Source organism: Podarcis filfolensis, assembly GCF_964270895.1.
Source record: "Podarcis filfolensis genome assembly, chromosome: 3".
Lineage (NCBI taxonomy): Eukaryota > Metazoa > Chordata > Lepidosauria > Squamata > Lacertidae > Podarcis > Podarcis filfolensis.
In genome coordinates this window covers 121,315,965-121,334,150 of record NC_139606.1, presented here as the reverse complement: position 1 = coordinate 121,334,150, position 18,186 = coordinate 121,315,965, and the positions used below count along the sequence as shown (strand labels likewise).

The window sequence follows — 18,186 nt, the reverse complement described above, 5'->3', positions numbered from 1 at the left end:
CTCATGAGGTGGCCAAAGTCTTGGAGCCTCAGCTTCAGGATCTGTCCTTCCAGTGAGCACTCAGGGCTGATTTCCTTCAGAATGGAGAGGTCTGATCTTCTTGCAGTCCATGGGACTCTCAAGAGTCTTCTTGCGTTGACATCCTTCTTCATGCAGTGCACAGCCCACAGGAGGCTACCAACTTAAAGGTAAAGGGACCCCTGACCGTTCGGTCCAGTCATGGAAGACTCTGGGGTTGCGGCGCTCATCTCGCTTTATTTGCCGAGGGAGCCGGCGTACAGCTTCCGGGTCATGTGGCCAGCATGACTAAGCCGCTTCTGGCGAACCAGAGCAGCGCACGGAAACACTGTTTACCTTCCCGCCGGAGCGGTACCTATTTATCTACTTGCACTTTGACGTGCTTTCGAACTGCTAAGTTGGCAGGAGCTGGGACCAAGCAATGGGAGCTCACCCCGTCGCGGGGATTCGAACCTCCGACCTTCTGATCGGCAAGCCCTAGGCTCAGTGGTTTAACCCACAGCGCAACCAGTGTCCCTTAGATGGCTTTAAAAGGAGATTGGACAATTTCATGGAGGAGGAGGGGGGAGGGATATCGATGGCTCCTAGCCAGGATGGCTCTGCTCTGCCCTCCACTGTCAGAGGCAGCAATGCTTCCGCATCCCAGGTGCTGGAAGCCACAGGAGGGGAGAGATTGCTCTTGCGCTCAAATCCATTGACTCATCTGGTCGTCCACAGGATGCTGGACTAGCTGGGGCACTGGCCTGATCCAGCAGGCTCTTCTTCTGTCTGCTCTAAGCCAGGCTTTCCCAACCTGGTGCCCCACAGATGTCGCTGGAGGACAGCTTCCATCAGCCCCAGACGGTATGGCCAACAGTCAGGGGTGATGGGAGTTGTAGTTCCAGCTATTCCTGGGGTGCACCAAACCGGCTGCTCTAGACACAGCCTCCTCTCTCCCCGGTGCACAAAGACTGTTCTCCGATTTGGAGCGGCCTCCCTTTCCCCAATTACTTTTATGGCATGAGACTATTTACAAGGCTCACCTCTGACCCCACATCATGCTTTAAAGGCATTACACCTCCAAGCTGACTTCAATCGCTGCTTGCAGTGTTTTATGGCCTTGCCATAAAGCTGGGCTTAGCGGCAGTGAAAAGTCATAAACAAGGAGGCCCCCCTCCCTGTAAGATTCATGGGGGACCTTCCAGGAGGCAACGGCCCATCTTGAGCAAGACAAAAGCGGAGGAGGAGGAGGAGGAGGAGGAGGAAGAAGGATCCCCCGGAGGGAGCAAGGCTGCTGCTGAGCTGGGTGAATGTTTGCGGACAGGGCATGTGGTTCTTCATCTTCCCCACCCAGACGCCAAACTGTGATGCCTTTTCAGCAACAGATGGAGGACTTTTCACTTGTCCAGGGAACCTTTTTTAAAGTAAAGGGCTGGGTTTTAACTTAGTGGTTGTGTGCTGACATGTTTCACCCTGATTATTACTATTATTATTATTATTATTATTATTATTATTATTATTATTATTGTGGTACTTCGGGTTACAGACGCTTCAGGTTACATACGCTTCAGGTTACAGACTCCGCTAACCCAGAAATAGTACCTCGGGTTAAGAACTTTGCTTCAGGATTAGAACAGAAATCACGGCCCCATTAGCTAAAGTGGTGCTTCAGGTTAAGAACAGTTTCAGGTTAAGAACGGACCTCCGGAACGAATTAAGTACTTAACCCGAGTTTGTTGTTGTTGAGTCGTTTAGTTGTGTCCGCCTCTTCGTGACCCCCTGGACCAGAGCACGTCAGGCCCTCCTGTCTTCCACTGCCTCCCCCAGTTTGGTCAAACTCATGCTGGTAGCTTCGAGAACACTGTCCCACCATCTCGTCCTCTGTCGTCCCCTTCTCCTTGCGCCCTCCATCTTTCCCAACATCAGGGTCTTTTCCAGGGAGTCTTCTCTTCTCATGAGGTGGCCAAAGGATTGGAGCCTCAGCTTCAGGATCTGTCCTTCCAGTGAGCACTCAGGGCTGGTTTCCTTCAGAAGGGAGAGGTTGGATCTTCTTGCAGTCCATGGGACTCTCAAGAGTCTCCTCCAGCACAAGAATTCAAAAGCATCCATTCTTCGGCGATCAGCCTTCTTTATGGTCCAGCTCTCACTTCCATACATCACTACTGGGAAAACCATAGCTTGAACTATATGGACCTTTGTTAGCAACGTGACCACTGTATTATTATTATTATTATTATTATTATTATTATTATTATTATTATTAAAATTTGTATACCACACTCCATCTGCAAATCTCAGGGCTGTTCACAGAATAAAAATACAGAATACATAATAAAAGAAAGGACAAAAACAATGCAAGCCAATGACCTCCCCCCCTCTCATGAACTTCAGGGTGGCAGAGGCACAAGATTCCAAAAGTCGGTGGCCCCCCAAGCGAAGAGGCTTGAATTAAAGGTTCAGAAAGGGAAAACCAAAATGACCAAGCGAGATGAAGCATCCGCCCCATGAGGAAAAATTACAATTTTTCGAGCTCTTGGGGAGAGAGAAAAGGTGAGTAAGGGGGGGGGGCATGGAAGAGGTAAATAAAATTGTGAACGGCATTGAGAAAATGGAAAGAGTATTTCTCCCTCTTTCATAAGACTAGAACTCGTGGGTCAGATTGTGAGAAAGGCAGTTCAAAGGCTTTTTCAGCATCTAAAGAAACCCATGGCTATCTGTTTATCACCACGCTTTTCAAAATATTCAGTGATATTCAACACTGTTCCTCACACTATCCCTCAGTTGCCTTGTGGGTAGAAATCCTGTCTGATCTTCATGTGTTACATTTCTCAAGCCTGTTATAAGTCTCCTTGCCCAAATGGTTTCTCCCTTTCTCGTAAGACCAGAACTCCTAAGAAAAGCAGGAGTTCAGGGATGCCCGAGGCTCCGCTACTGGCTTTCCGGTGCCGGAGTACAAAAGGCCACGACCTGTCTTTGCGCCCCCCCATTCCAGGGCAACACGGTCGTAACCAGGGCTTGTAACACTCGCCGTGACATCACTTTACGGGCAGAGCAAACACAAAGCGAGCTGCTGGATGCGTTATGGTCTGGCTAGACTCCCGTTTACGAGGCCGTGGGCTCCAGCTCCACCCCAACTCAGGTTGCGTCTGTGGAAGGAGGCTCTGCGTTGCTCACAAGGCGGCATATCTCAAGCAGGCCTCCCTCTGGCCTAGATCAAAAGAGAAAGGCATGTGGGCATCGGAGTCTCAAGGCTTCTAATAAAATGTGCAGTTGGGCAGAGGCAAGCAGAATCCGGACCCTGTTGTCTGGAAACGTCAGAAAAGCAGCCTGTGATACATGGGAAGAGGGCAGCTGCAGAAGAACAAGCAGGAGAGAGGAAGAACGAGAAGAAACTTGCTCCACCAACATTCTCCTCCACCTGAATCCTGAAAGAGACAGCAGGAAACAGAGAGCTCGGATTCTGCTTGAATGTTCAAGAGTGGCGCTTCTTGCAGAACATTCTCGTTCCTCAACTCTGGAGGTGAAAACTGCAAAACTGATGTGAGAACATGGCACAGGCAGGGCAAGACAGTGGAGGACTGCTGAAGGCATAGCTGCTTAGCAAGGGCTGCTCTGGCAGGGACAGGTGCCTCTCGCTTCCTCTGACCTGACTGGGTGGCTTTGAAGGAGGATGGGACAAATTCATGAAGGGCAATGGTTCCTCATGGCTACTAGCCATAATGGCTAGGCTTGGCAGTGATGCTTCTGAATAGCAGTTGCTGGAAACGAGAGGAGAGGACAGCAGCCAGGCTTTCCTGGTGTTCCTAAGCCATGTGCGAGCCCATGTGCGAGTGCCAAACGCTTTGGTGCCTTAGCTTAGGGCCAGTTCTGGCTTGGTCCTGCCAGGGTTGTGCCCTCTCTGATGTTGCCCAATTGCAGCTGCTCCTGCGCCTTCTCTTCCTGACTCTGCCGCCTCCTCCAGGCAGGGAGGAGAAGCTGGAGCAGCGGAAGATGGAGATGTTACTCCCAGAGCCAGCCCCTTCCTGGAGCTCCAGATAATGCCCACTCGAGAACGTTGCCTGGTCAGTAGGTTCCCCTCTTTCTTTTCCTTTCCACTGTGCCCTTAAGAAGTGTTCAAAGACAGATCAAACCCAATGGGAGAATGGTCCCTGCTTAGTCTAAGGTAGCTCCCTGGGCCAAGTAAGAGACAAGCACCGTTCATCCCAGTCAGGATAATCCTTCTACAGTGGTACCTCTGGATGCGAACAGGATCCATTCCGGAGCCCCATTCACATCCTGAAGCGAACGCAACCTGCACCTGCGCCTGTCGCGATTCGCCGCTTCCGCGCATGCGCGTGACATCATTTTGAGCATCTGCGCATGCGCGAGCGGCAAAACCCGGAAGTAATGTACTCAGTTACTTCCGGGTCACCGCGGAACGCTACCCGAAAATACTCATCCCGAAGCTACTTCAACCCGAGGTATGGCTGTACATTAAACTCACTTAAGGGACAAGATCAAAACAAACGTAGCCTTTATATGCAGGAGAGAAAAGGAGACAAAACTGATGATTAAAAAACAAGCGAAAGGAACATAAAAAGAAGACTTCAATTCATCTTCGCCTAAGGAAGGAGAGAGTCAATGGGAAACGCCAAATCAGATCTCTCCAGCCGTCAGTTGTGGTTTTATCCTCCTCAGTTGCCTCCTGACATTTGGGAAATGAACTTGTTTCAGGTTCTGCACAGCAGGTCATGGGGGTGGGGGTGGGGGTGGGGAGGAATTCAGACCTGAAGGGTGGTGGTTTGGGTGGGGAGAGAGAGAAGGGCTGGTCCCAGCTGACAGGGAACCCCAGTGCCTCCTCCAGGTGGCGAGAAATGGATCAAATGCCCTGTGGGGGGGAACCTCAAGCAGCAGAGACACCACCAGCAATCAAACCTGGTTTTAGCAATATCCAGAACACTCAGAGCAGGAGCTGCCATCTCTGCTTCTTCTCTCTACAGCACCCACAGAGGAGCCCCCCATCTCCCACCCCTCACAGAGTGCACATCCCTACCTTTTCGTTGGAGTCGGGGCTCCGGAGGACATGTGGGTCACCATGGCATCATTCATGTTTGCGAGGGGCCGGGAAGGGCTGAAACAGAAAGGTTTTATGGTGGGTTATGGCCGAGGACCAAGAGATGGTGCAGGGCTGGAGGAAAACCAACCACGGACTCTTCGGGGTCCGTAGCTGGTTGGAGACTCTGCCCCCACTTCCTTTTTTGTGGTATAATTCTTTATTAGATTTTCCAAACATTTTCACAATGATCCTCATCTCAAATAATTGCATTGTTTCATAAATTGACTTCCCGCTCCCACCTCCGCAGTGTTTGTACTCAAATCTTTTCTACTACATTATGTCTTTATCTGTCAGAAAAAAGTTCCTCTATTTACCAACATTTTCCCATTTTGCTTCCTCCGCTTCTGCCTCGAATCCTGCCTGCGATTTCATTTGACTATAATATTTTTTTAAAGTAGTCCATTCTTCTTCAATTATAAAATTCTTCACGATGTTATAAACTTCAATCACGTTGCCTCTGACTCCCCTTTTCTCTCACCTAAGAAGTCCCAGGCACTGCAACTTTTCCTGACAGGCGAGCTGCTGTCTCCCCTGGATCATCTCAGCGTCCCTTTTCCGAACCTTTTCCAACTCTACAATCTCCTTTCGGAGGTGAGCTGACCCAACTGAACACAGCACTCGAAGTGTGGCTGCATCATAGACTGGTATAACAGCAAGGTGATGTTGGCAGTCCGATTTTCCTTTCCTTTCCTAAAGATCCTTTGTATGGCATTCGCCTTTTCCACAGATGCCGCACACTGGGGCAACATCTTCATCGATCTATCTGCTATGACTGCCTTACATTTCAGTAGCTTGGAGGCAGCTCACAAACAAATAAAAGCCAACTGTGAAATGACGAGACCGAGTGCCTTGTACCTTGCTATAATTTGTGTGCCATCTGTCCCTGGCACTGCCAGTCATTCAAGTGCTCAACAAACACACATGTCAAGTCCTGTCCTGCATTTTACCAGCTGCATAATTCTTTTCCCGGTTCCACATTTTGTGTCCAGCTGCATACTACCAAAAAGCAACAACAAAATCCCTGCCGTCAGCAGACCAAGCCTCTCTCTGCTCCCTCTATTAGGCAACTCAGCAACTTCCTCCTGTTCAGTCCAGTTCCTCTCAAAGTTTCACAGGCCAGTCGCTACCACGTGCAAGGGAGAGATGGAAGCACAGCTGTTTGCAGGGTGAGTAGCCAGATGCAGATGCTCACTTGCCCTTCTGGGACTGGAGCAAGGACATCAGAAGAGGCTGCTGGATCAGGCCAAAGACCCACCTAGTCCAGCACTCTGTTCTCACAGAGGCCAACCAGATGCACCCATGGGAAGTTCGCAAGCAGAACCTGAGCAGTATAAGAGCACCCTTCTTCCATCCTGTGGTTTCCACCAAACACACAAGGCTCAGAACATTCAGTAGGCAACCAGAAACCTGCTTGTCTGCAGCTGCCTCAAGCTGTCACCCAGCAAAGCTTGAAATAATAATAATAATAATAATAATAATAATAATAATAATAATAATAATACTTTAATTGTCAATGTACAACCTGTGTACAACTGTTAACAGAGAAATCTGAGGGCTCCCTTGGACAAAAAACAAGGCCACCAGCGAGGAATACCAGAGCAAAACAGCAGCCAGTAGGCTTGGTCTTTATTGAAGACTGTCCAGCAGGACTCCCACCTGCCACCAGGTGGAACAAGATGGAAGCCCAGAACAAAAGAGCCCCCAAACTTTTATTAGCTGCTAATCCCCATGTTACACCCCCCAAACTACATCACAGTTACATCATGAAAGGGGAGGTCTGGTGGCAGTAATCTGAGCATCCTGGACCCTGCCCCATGGTTCCCCTTGCCCTCCACCAAACACCCATCAAGTGTAAGAAAAGAGATATTTACATTTCCCTGTTTCCCAGCCAAGTTAATCAAACCTTATTTCTGGAATGGCTACCTGTCTGGCACTCAGGTATCAGGATGCCAGGGATTATCCCTCAGGCAGAGGGGCTGCTGAGCAGCTGAGCTCACCTGTCTATATGAATTTCTGAAGTTTTCCCAGTGAGCCAGTACATAGGTACATCTATCAATGAATTTTTACATTTGGTATCGTGCAGCAAAGGCCCTTTGAATAGATAGGAAGAAACTGTGATGAAGTGTTTTGTGGGGACAAGTCACAAAAGTGATTGTGCTGATTTTGGTAGTGGGCTGCATGTGCATGATATCTGCTGGAGGGGCAACCCCCCCCAACCTATAAATAAATTCCTGCAACACTATGAAATTAACCGAACCTCCCCACCACCACAAACACTCAATCTCATTGTACTCTGTGTGCTTGTCAAACAGCATCCTTCTCTTTCCCCACACCAGTGGTCCCCAAGGTCTGCAAGAATCGCAAGCAGCAGTGAGAAAGCCCTTCCTCCGCCTGCCAGACCCTCTTGCTGTCCCACATCTCTTGCTGAAGCAACTGCACTAAGGGTGGCAGAATTTGGAAAAAAAACAGGGAGGGGGGCAATGTGCTTTTGTCCTCTGCTGCCTCCAATTTCCAATCTGTAGCAAAATGAATGCTGCTGTGGTGTAGGGAAGGAAGGGTGTGTGTGTTTGGGGAATTATTTCCTTGCTCTGGTTGGTATGGGGCCTATAAAAATGAAAACATAGTCAAAATGCACCAGGGGGCCGTGTCACACACTTATCACTAAGCCCCTGCCTCTGCCCCATGGAAGGGTACAAAGACTAATCCGTTTGTGATGGCCTGGGACTTGGGCTCCGACTCAGAGGAGTCTCAGCCTGCACTGGATCCTTTGCCTGAGGCATCATCTGAACCAAGTCTGGGGCCTGATCCTGAAGGGTCCCAGTCTGCACAGGTTCCCCGGCAACAAGCACCGGCCAAGTCAGGGGCCTGAGCCTGCCCTGGCTCCAGATGTGGGGATTCCCTCGTTGCCTCCAGCTGGGACATCACCTACAGCTGCTCCACTACCAATTGGGTCAGGAGAGGCTGAGGCGGCCCCTGGGTCTAGTCACCCACCGACGTCTCCTGAGCTGCAGAGACTGAGGTCTGAGAGAAGGAGAGACCTGAGTACTCGCAGGAGAAGCACTTGCCTTTGGGCGAGACAGGGAGGTGAGTCGCTGGGGGATCAGGACCGGCCGTTACCCCAACTAAGATAAAAGGCTGTCTGACCTTGCCCCAGGTTGCGGGAGCAACATTGCTGTACGCTAGATCCTGCCCCTGTCCTTGCCTGGTTTCCTGCCTTGGCCTGTCGGACTGACTCCCAGTGGAACCTTTGGATTCTGGACCGGACTTGGACCGTGTTTCATGGGCTACCCCCGGGCCCAGCACACCGTCAAAGACTCTTTTTTAAAGCAGAGGTTGGATGGCCATCTGTCATGGATGCATTAGCTGAGATTCCTGCATTACAGGGGGTTGGACTAAATGACCCCTGAGATCCCAGTTCTATGATTCGATGAGTGTGCAACTGGCTGCTTGGCCGAGCTGAACAGCAGGACCCCTCAGCCAGCAGCAGCCTTGAGAAGAGAACAGAAGAGCAGCCCGGCCTCTGAGCAACGGCTCCGTCCGTCCGTCCAGATTATCAAACCTACTTCAAGTTTGCCCTGGCATGGCAGTGAAGGTGCCCACACACAGAACCCAGGGTTGGATGACACTGCTGCCAAGAGGTTAGAAATTGGTGCTGGATATTTCTAACACAAAAAAAGAAAATGAAAAGGAGGAGAGAGAAAGAGATTAGAGAAAAGAAAGCCCACGGAACACTGCACTTGGGGCAGTTTTTAGTAACCTGGAGGCAGCAAATTTCGGTGGGGAGGGGAGGGAAAACCAGTTTTTTCTCTTTCCTCCCGCTTCAGCTTCCCTTGCCCAGCACTCCTCCTGACCTCATTTTTGTCTCAAAGGATGAGAGGAGGAAAAGAAGCACTTTTGCCTTTCCAAAGACAACTTCCTTTTGCTCTTTGCAGAAACGTCAGAGACACCCAGAGACTCCACATGACAAAACTGGGCCGGATCCCTCACCGCCGGTGGCGCTGCTTGCTGGGTCAGAACAGTACCAGGCAAGAAGCTTTCTGAGCCTGCCATTGCCACAGTCTCAAAGCACGCGGCGGCATTTCCCTCCTGAATTAGTCGGGGTGTTAATTATACAGAAAGCTCTGGCGGCAGAGGCAAAACTGAGCATGCTGTTGCAGGGAGGGGAGGCGGGAACAGATCGAATGTGGGTGCACTTACAAACAGGAGCAGAACAGGCGCATGCAAGCTAATGCAACCCTTGGCTGCAGGAGCAGGAGAGTGCCCAGTGCCAGGAAGCAACAATTCACCTCTCTGCTCTGCACTCACGATTGCACCAAGGCACTCAGGGGGAACAGACTGCTTCATTCTCCATCACAGCATGTCACGTGGCTTCCTGCTGAAGCCCTCTAATTTCTGATACCGCAAATGGTCCTTGCACCGTAGCGCAAGAGCGCCCCTCCAGGTGGGAACAGAGGCAGTGGGTTTGTGTCATGATCCCCAAGAAGAGGCCCTGGACAGGGTGGTCGGATCTGAATGAGGGCTGGAAGGAGCTGCGGGTTGGTGGCCCTGCAGAGGGACCCAGCAGGTTATGGGAGGCTGTACGTGCGCCTTGTGAAATGTTAATAATAACAATAATAATAAATTATACCCCACGCATCTGGCTGGGTGTCCCCAGCCACTCTGGGCGGCTCCCAACAGAATATTAAAAACACAATAAAACATCAAACGTTAAAAGCTTCCCTAAACAGGGCTGCCTTCAGATGTCTTCTAAAAGTCAGATAGTTGTTTATTTCCTTGACATCTGATGGGAGGTGTTCCAAAGGGCGGGTGCCACCACTGAGAAGGCCCTCTGCATGGTTCCCTGTAACTTGGCTTCTCGCAGGGAGCGAACTGCCAGAAGGCCCTCGGAGCTGGACCTCAGTGTCCAGGCAGAATGATGGGGGTAGACTCTCCTGGACTGAGCCGTTTAGGGCTTTCAAGGTCAGCACCAACACTTTGAATTGTGCTCGGAAACGTACTGGGAGACAATGTAGGTCTTTAAAGACCGGTATTATGTGGTCCCAGTCACCAGTCTGGCTCCCACATTCTGGATTAGTTGTAGTTTCTGGGTCACCTTCAAAGGTAGCCCTGTGGAGTTTGGAACTGACAGGGTTAAAACTCCGTGGTGTCCTTTATCTGGGAGGAGCTTGTCGCAGAGAAGTGAGTCACAGCGTGTGACTGCATTCAGACTTACTTTCGATTCTGACTGAGACGCAGCTCAGCTCAGAGGCTGTGTGTGTGCTTTTGGAGCACGGGAGAAAATGCAAGAAAGCTCCGATGGAGAAAGACTGATTTATGGCTTGTAAATAAACGCTTCTAGAGATAAGAACCGAACTGTCTCTGGACTTGATTTATCCCTCATCTCACACGGACACAGGACCGCTGCTACTCTGCTCTCCTGCCAGGTCAGCTCCCAAGCAGAGCCACGCAGGGAAGCTTACTGGACGCAGGGATTTTTTACGCAAAGGTTATGGAAGTTACGCGTTTCCTGACAAGTGTGAGAAGGGAGAAGGCTGCCAGCGTTGAGTTGCGGTGATCTCCTGCCAGAAAGGGCAGTGGGAGAAGCTGGAGAGAGGAGCCAAAGGCCAAGACGGGCGGCTGCTTCAGAGGTCCAGCTTGTTGGCAAACTTGTGAGTACGCTGAAGCCCCGGGGGGAGGAAGATGGCTGCTGCTCAGGAACAGCAAGGCCATGACAGCTACCCCGGTGAGAGACTGAATGGGGCCAACTGGGAGGCCTGGTCAAGAAGAGCAAGGGGATGGTTTGTGGCCACAGGGCTCTGGAGTCCAGTCCAGAAGGAGCCGGCCCCACCCATGCATGCTGCTGCTCTGCTGAGTGAGAGAGAGCAGAGAGAGCTCTGCATCTTGAAAGCAAGTGTGGACGCTTTGCTGTTGCCCCACCTGGAGGGCGTTAAAATGGCTCAGGCCGCTTGGCAGGTGCTGAGGAGTCTGTGCGAAAGCTCAGCAGGAGCCAAGGGCCGGGAGGAAGCCGAGGGCCAAGGGAGCAAGCCTCAGGCTGAAGGGAGAGCCAGACCAGAGGGGGCTGTTCCGGGAAGCTGTTTCTCTGCTTTGACACGTCTGTGTGATGGTGCTGGAGAGCAGCTGAGAGCTGTGAAAGAGGGCACAGGCTGCACCCCAAGACGGAGTGGGGGGGCAGGCCAGGCAGGCCATTCCAAGAGCTCTGAGAAAGTGAAAGGCTTTGAAAGTTGTTTGTGCTTTGAGACGACGTCCAACAGCGCTGGGAAGCATCCACTAGAGGCCCAGGCTGCCAAGGACACCGGCCGGTGTGGAATGTCAACAAAGCAGGTTCCCAAGGCCAGTTCCCAGCAAAGACGTGGGAAAGCAGCAGGCCAGGAGGAAAAGAAAAACAAGGCGTCTTATCACCTCACAGCTGCGATGGTGTCTCTGAGAAAAGGCAAAAGCCTCAGTCGGGGGGAGGCTGTGGCCATGGCAACCGATGGGAACGTGAGCAGCGCCATGGCATCTTTGGAAGACAGCCAGAGACACTCTTTATCTCTTGTTGTCGACTCGGGAGCGTCTCACTGTCTCGTCAAATCCCGAGAGCTCCTGCGGGACTGCAAGACAATTAAAACTGGACGCTATGTCACCTTAGCAGATGGGTCTCAAAGACCACTGACTGAATCTGGATTTCTATATTGTTCTTTTATAGATCATTGGGTAGAAGCTTATGTGGTCCCCGAGCTTGCCCACTCTCTTTTAAGTGTGCCAGCTCTGATGGCTGCTGGGTTCGATGTTCTGTTCTCTAACAATTTGTGTTCCTTCTACAGGGATGGGAAGAAGATCTACAGTGTCCAGAGAAAAGGCAGGCTCTTTCTAGTGGAGATGCCCATTGAAAATGGGACTGGTGGGAAAATGGGGCTGGTGGAAAATGGGGCTAGTGGAGAGTCCATTGAAGATGCCCAAGGGCAGTGTGCTAATGTCCCACCACACCATGATTGTATACACTTATGGCACAGGAGATTTGGGCATGTTGGGTGGTCATATGTGAGGAAGGCCACAGGCAACACCATTGGGTGTAGGTTCAAGGCATGTGACAGATACCTAGATTGTCAAGCCTGTAAGCAATCGAAGGTCACAACATGCACATACCCCAGGTCAGAGAGGAGAACCAGCAAACCCTTCGAACTTGTGCATGCAGATTTGTCAGGCCCCATGCCGACACCTTCTTTAGCTGGGTCTAAATGGGTTTTGCTTCTGATTGACGATTTTTCGAGACATTCTTGGACTTTTGCGCTGCGACAGAAGTCAGAGGCAGCTGCACTGATCAGGGATTGGATCACAGCGGTAGAGCTACGGTTCTCTACCAGGGTGATTTCCTTTCAATCTGATCGCGGGGGGGAGTTCACAGGTTCTGCGCTGCAATCGTTTTTCAGGCAGAAGGGTATCAGTCATCGACTGACTGCCCCCTACAGTCCGCAACAGAATGGGGTTGCAGAGAGAAAATTTCGCACACTACAGGAGTCAGCGAATGCTATGTTGGCAGACTCGGGTTTGCCACAGCGCTTTTGGGCCGAGAGTTATAAGACAGCATGCTTTGTTCAGAACAGGGTGTTCAATTCAAGTGTGGGAGACACACCGTACTTTCTGCTGCATGGGAAGCAACCGAAAGTGGACTTCCTGCGAGTGTTTGGCTATGAGGCTTGGGTCCTCATTCCAAAGGCCATGCGCAGAAAGGGTGAGCCAAGGTCCAGGAAGATGATCTTTGTAGGCTATGAGCCGGGTTCAAAGGCGTGGCGTTTCGCATACCCTACTGGCAACCAGTCCAAGCTGCTTATTAGCGGCAGTGCTGAGTTTTGCGAGCAGAGTGGGTGGAAGCGTCTTCACGGGAATCCAGATGTTCTGTTAGACTCAGATGAGGAAGAGGAGGAGGACGAGGCTGAACCTGTTGCTGAGGTGCACAGTCCACAGCCACAGAGTCCAGAGCCGGGATCTCCAAGGGAGAGGCTCCGTTTCTCTCCAAAAGGGAGTCCCAGGACCCCTCCAAAGGTCTCTGTCAAGTCTGAGCTAGGGAGTGAATCATCCTCGCCAGTAGGACCAGCTGTTCGCCCTAAACGGTGCAGCAGGTCAGAGGGGGATGTTTCTGAGGGTGGTAGGGTTGATCCAGGTGATTCAGGCGCAGTTCCAGAATTCACGCTGAGGAGGTCAGCAAGATCAACCAAAGGGAAGCCACCTGAAAGGTATGAAGCCACGAGTGTCTGGGTTGGTGTGGCTAGATGTGAACCTGAATCCTTTGAGGATGTTCAGAACTTGCCTTGGGAAGAAGCCAGCAAATGGCATGAGGCGATGCAGAAGGAGATGAACTCAATGGAGTCTCTTGGAGTGTTCTCACTCACACAGCTGCCGGCTAACCAGCAAGCTGTGAGCTGCAGATGGGTTTACCGACTGAAACCCACAGAAGCAGGAGAACCACAGTATAAAGCGAGATTAGTGGCCCGTGGATTCACACAGAAAAAGGGTGTCCACTTCACAGAGGTATATTCGCCAACCTCGAGAGCGGAGACTTTGAGAACGCTTTTGGCGATAGCAGCACAGAGAGGTTGGAAGGTGAACCATTTTGATGTAGATGTCGCTTACCTGAACTCAGATCTCCAGGAGGAGTTGTACATGCTTCCTCCTCCAGGGTTCGAAGTCAGTGAGCCAGGCGTCGTGTGGCGGTTGCACAAATCCATCTATGGATTACGCCAATCTGCCAGGAATTGGAATATGTGCCTACATGAAGCCTTAGAAGAGCTAGGTTTTAAGAGATCTCTTGCAGACAGTTGTCTTTACATTAGAGATTCAGGCTTGCAACAGCAAGTGGCTCAGGTGTTTGTTGATGACATCTTGCTCATGACACAGACAGGTGAACAGGTAGAGAAGTTTGCTAAGGAGCTTGGAAAGCGGTTCAAGCTAAAGCGGCTTGGAGATGTCAAGTCCTATCTAGGCGTAGAGATCACAAGAGCAAGTGATGGAAGCTTTTTGCTTCGCCAGAAAGGTAAGATTGAACAGTTGCTTGAGAAGTTCAGAATGTCTGATTGTGCAGGTGCCAGATCACCCATGGAGACTGGGTACGTGAAGGAGTGTCAGCAAGTAGAGCGCGTGGTGTTCGAAAATACTGCACTCTTTCAGTCAGCTCTGGGTAGTCTGTTGTATCTGTCACAGTGGAGCAGACCAGACATAGCGTTTGCTGTCAATCTGCTCAGTAGAGAGGCTTCAAGTCCTAGTGTGCAGGCCTGGAATGGTATTAAGCGGGTGCTACGTTACCTGCAAGATACCAAAGACTTTTGCCTCAAGATGTCAGCTGAGGGTGATGTCAAGCTGACCGCCTGGGTGGATTCAGATTGGGCTAACCTTGAGGATCGCAAATCAGTGTCAGGCCTAGTGGTAAAGTTTGGGGACTCAGTGATTGGGTGGAGGTCCCGGAAGCAAAGTCTCATAGCGCTTTCATCTACTGAAGCTGAGTTCAGTGCGCTATCAGAGGTTTGCAGAGAACTGGAGTTCTATGTGTGTTTGGTGGAGGAAATCTGTGGAGAGAATTGTCTGCCCGTTGTGGTGCATGAAGACAATCAACCATGCCTCAAATTGGCTGAGACAGGGCAATTCAAGGCGAGGACCAAACATTTGGACATACGGTTCCGGAATGTATGTCAGAGCGTTCATGAGGGGCTAGTTGCTCTAAAATACTGTCCCTCAACCAAGAACCTCGCTGATGGTTTCACAAAACCATTAACCTTCCAGAAGCACGAGGAGTTCTGTGAGGGTCTGTGTATGGGGAAAGCATTGTTGGCTATTGTCCCCAGATGCAGGACAAGAGGGGGTGTGGAGTTTGGAACTGACAGGGTTAAAACTCCGTGGTGTCCTTTATCTGGGAGGAGCTTGTCGCAGAGAAGTGAGTCACAGCGTGTGACTGCATTCAGACTTACTTTCGATTCTGACTGAGACACAGCTCAGCTCAGAGGCTGTGTGTGTGCTTTTGGAGCACGGGAGAAAATGCAAGAAAGCTCCGATGGAGAAAGACTGATTTATGGCTTGTAAATAAACGCTTCTAGAGATAAGAACCGAACTGTCTCTGGACTTGATTTATCCCTCATCTCACACGGACACAGGACCGCTGCTACTCTGCTCTCCTGCCAGGTCAGCTCCCAAGCAGAGCCACGCAGGGAAGCTTACTGGACGCAGGGATTTTTTACGCAAAAGCCCCACATAGAGCGCATGGCACTATTCGAAACAGGAGATAACCAGAGCATGCACCACTCTGGTGAGACAGTCTGTGGGCAGGGAGGGTCTCATCCTGCGTACCAGATGGAGCTGGTAGACAGTCGCCTTGGACACAGAATTGACCTGCGCCTCCATGGACAGCTGTGAGTCCAAAATGACTCCCAGGCTGGAAGACACAAGATTTACCCACCCGGGAAGAATGGCAGATGAAGCTGATGGACTATATGGAACTGGCGGAAATGACTGGCAGAATCCGAGACCAGGGAGAAGAGTTGGTGGAAGAAGACTGGAAAAAAATTAAAGATTATTTACAGAAATACTGTAAAATCAATGAATGTTAGAAAAATGCTGGAATGAAGTTATATGGCTTTAGCAGAAATATTATAAGGAACTAAGTACAAATAGATTGTTAATGCGTTAAAGGGAAAAATAAGATTAGAATATGTTAAGATAAATTACAGGATAGAAAACAGAGGAAGATGGAAAGGAATTGCTGAAACAGTTAACTGAAGTGGAATACAAAAAGGGAGGTGTGAGGAGGTCGCGGAAACAAGTGAATGAAAGATAAGACACTGAAATTATTGGATGTGTTTTTAATTGTTTTGTTTTGTTTTGTTAATTCAATGTTTTATGTAGTGTTTTTGTTTTTGTAATGTATCGTATTGTTTTGTTTAATTCTTTTTCTTTTTTTTGTAATCTTTAAACTGTTAATAAATATTATTTAAAAAAAACAACAAAATGACTCCCAGGCTGTGCACCTGCATTGTGGGGTTGGACTAGATGACCCTTGGGGTTCCCTTCCAGCTCTGTGAAGGGGTCACAGTGGGCAAGGAATCCAAGCCAAGGGAGGGACCCAGTGGGTTGCTGCCACGTCATCCCTCCCTGGTCCTTCCTACTGCCTGAGGTGCCCAGTGTCAGCCTTGCCTCCAACCATGGGGCCCCTCCCATGCCACCAGAGCCTGCCCCTCCCTCAGTCTCCATTGTCAAGTCCCCACCCACTCGGGAGGCATCAGGCACCCAGGCTGGAGTCAACCCTGCGCTTGCCTAGGAGATGGAGATGCTTAAGTGAGCAGGTAGCTCAGGCCCAAACACCTGAAGGAGTTCCCGTCTGCTTGCCCCATCCAAATAAACATGCCACTTGCTGCGCAGAAGTTGCCCCCACCCCTTTGAAAGGGGATCCCGGGGGGAGCGTGTCCCTTGTCCGGCCAATGTCCTAGCACCTGTTGTGCTATCAAACGCTTGCCTGCCTCACTTACAGAATCACTGCAGAGTCAGGAGGGAGTCCTGGGGTCATCTAGTCATTGGCTGCCCTGCCAATCGCTATGGGGCACGTAAACAGGCAGTGGGTCAGCTGAGCCCCCAGACAGAGCACCAAGGCCATTCTGCATCTCATACGTTGGGGGGTTCTATATCTGTGCAACGCACAAACACATACGCCCCACAAACAGACAGCCTAAGGGTAACGTCACTTACGAGACTCTTTCCAGGAAAGAGAGCGACCTCATTTCAAGAAATTATTACATTCTGCTTTATATTAATTGCTGCTGCCTTTATTAATGCTTTTATATTTCTGAGGAGTGTGTATTATGTCTTTCAAATGGCAATCTTTTAAAATAATTTTTTGTGTGTGCACAGGCTTGAAGGGGCAACTGTGCCTTAAATCAGGTAGCAAACATATAAAACTTGGGTCAAATTTGGAAACCACCACGGTGCCCTGGACTCCCCAGGTGTCATAGTGGCTATTTCCCCAGATTCATTCCTTTCCCAAAACTTCTGTTAGCACAGCTGAAGGGGAGGGGGGAGGAGAGAGAGACATGGCTGTGGACCCCCCCCCCTGTAATATCAGGGAGGGAGAAGGCTGCTCCCCTTATCCAAGCAATCGGCCAGGAGGAGAGAGCAGATTCCCTGCTCCAGCCTAAAGGGCCTGGATCATGGCCTCCTGCCACTCAGCCTGGGCAGAGGCTCTCCATCCATCCATCTTTAGGGAACAGAGCAAAAGCCGTTTTGAGAGTCACATATGTCAGCCTCCCTTTTGATGGAACTCACCAGACTAGCTATATTTCATCGGAAAAGGGTGGCTGGGAGACTCTGGCTTCCAATTTAAAAAAGAGCAGAAATCCTGTCTGAAAAGGGAGCATCAAAAAAGGTGAGCATTAAACAGCAAATGCTAATCTACATTAATTAGAACAATGCCGCTCAAAACAGCGTGTTCTGGTGCTAAAACTCTCAGTCAGCTTTATAAAATGCTCACATTTTTTTCTGGGGAGGGGGGAAAACATAGTTCAGGGGTGGAGAGGGAAGAAGAGCTTTCATGCATGATGGGGTCTGGTACAGAAAAAGGCATCAGGAACCACAGAGGAGTGTTTAGATGTCATCGCTAGAGCAATTCTTCAGAGATCAGTGGCAAACATTAAGATAAATCCAAGAGTTCTTTTGTCGGCCCCTGAACTTGTATGGCCGCAGTTTCAGATGTCTCTCCTCCCGCCCGGCACCCCGAACCCTTCCCGCTAAAGAGGCCACTTTGCAAAGGACCTTTGGTCTCGAAGCATCTCAAGGAGGTCTTGAGAACGACAGCTGCCCAGGAAGCAGCTGCCCCTTGCCCTGCTGTCGAAGGAGCCTCCTTCAAAGGCACCAGGCGAGGGAGCTTTGCACCTACAACCCCCTCCCACCCCATAACAAAGAACCACAAAGAACTGCTGGAAAAGGTTGTTTCTTTTCATCCACCGGGTTCTGAGAAGTTCACTCGGCCGCGGGAAAGGGCTCCCTGCAGCGCCCCGAACAAGTGCATGCAAAAGCCCTAAAGCAGAGAGAGAGAGAGAGAGAGAGAGAGAAGCAAAGACAGCAAACCTTCCCTGCTGGAG

General features: G+C 50.5%; 1 protein-coding gene across 7 annotated transcripts in view; it reads right to left on the bottom strand.

Moving 5' to 3' along the window:
• Positions 1-18,186, bottom strand: part of DTNB (dystrobrevin beta) — a 106,876-nt gene that overhangs the window by 44,059 nt on the left and 44,631 nt on the right. For all 7 annotated transcript variants that reach the window (XM_083605184.1, XM_083605187.1, XM_083605183.1 and 4 more), the window contains exon 10: positions 5,030-5,107. In XM_083605184.1, the coding sequence (XP_083461310.1) occupies positions 5,030-5,107 (78 nt within the window). The remainder of the gene's footprint in view (positions 1-5,029; positions 5,108-18,186) is intronic.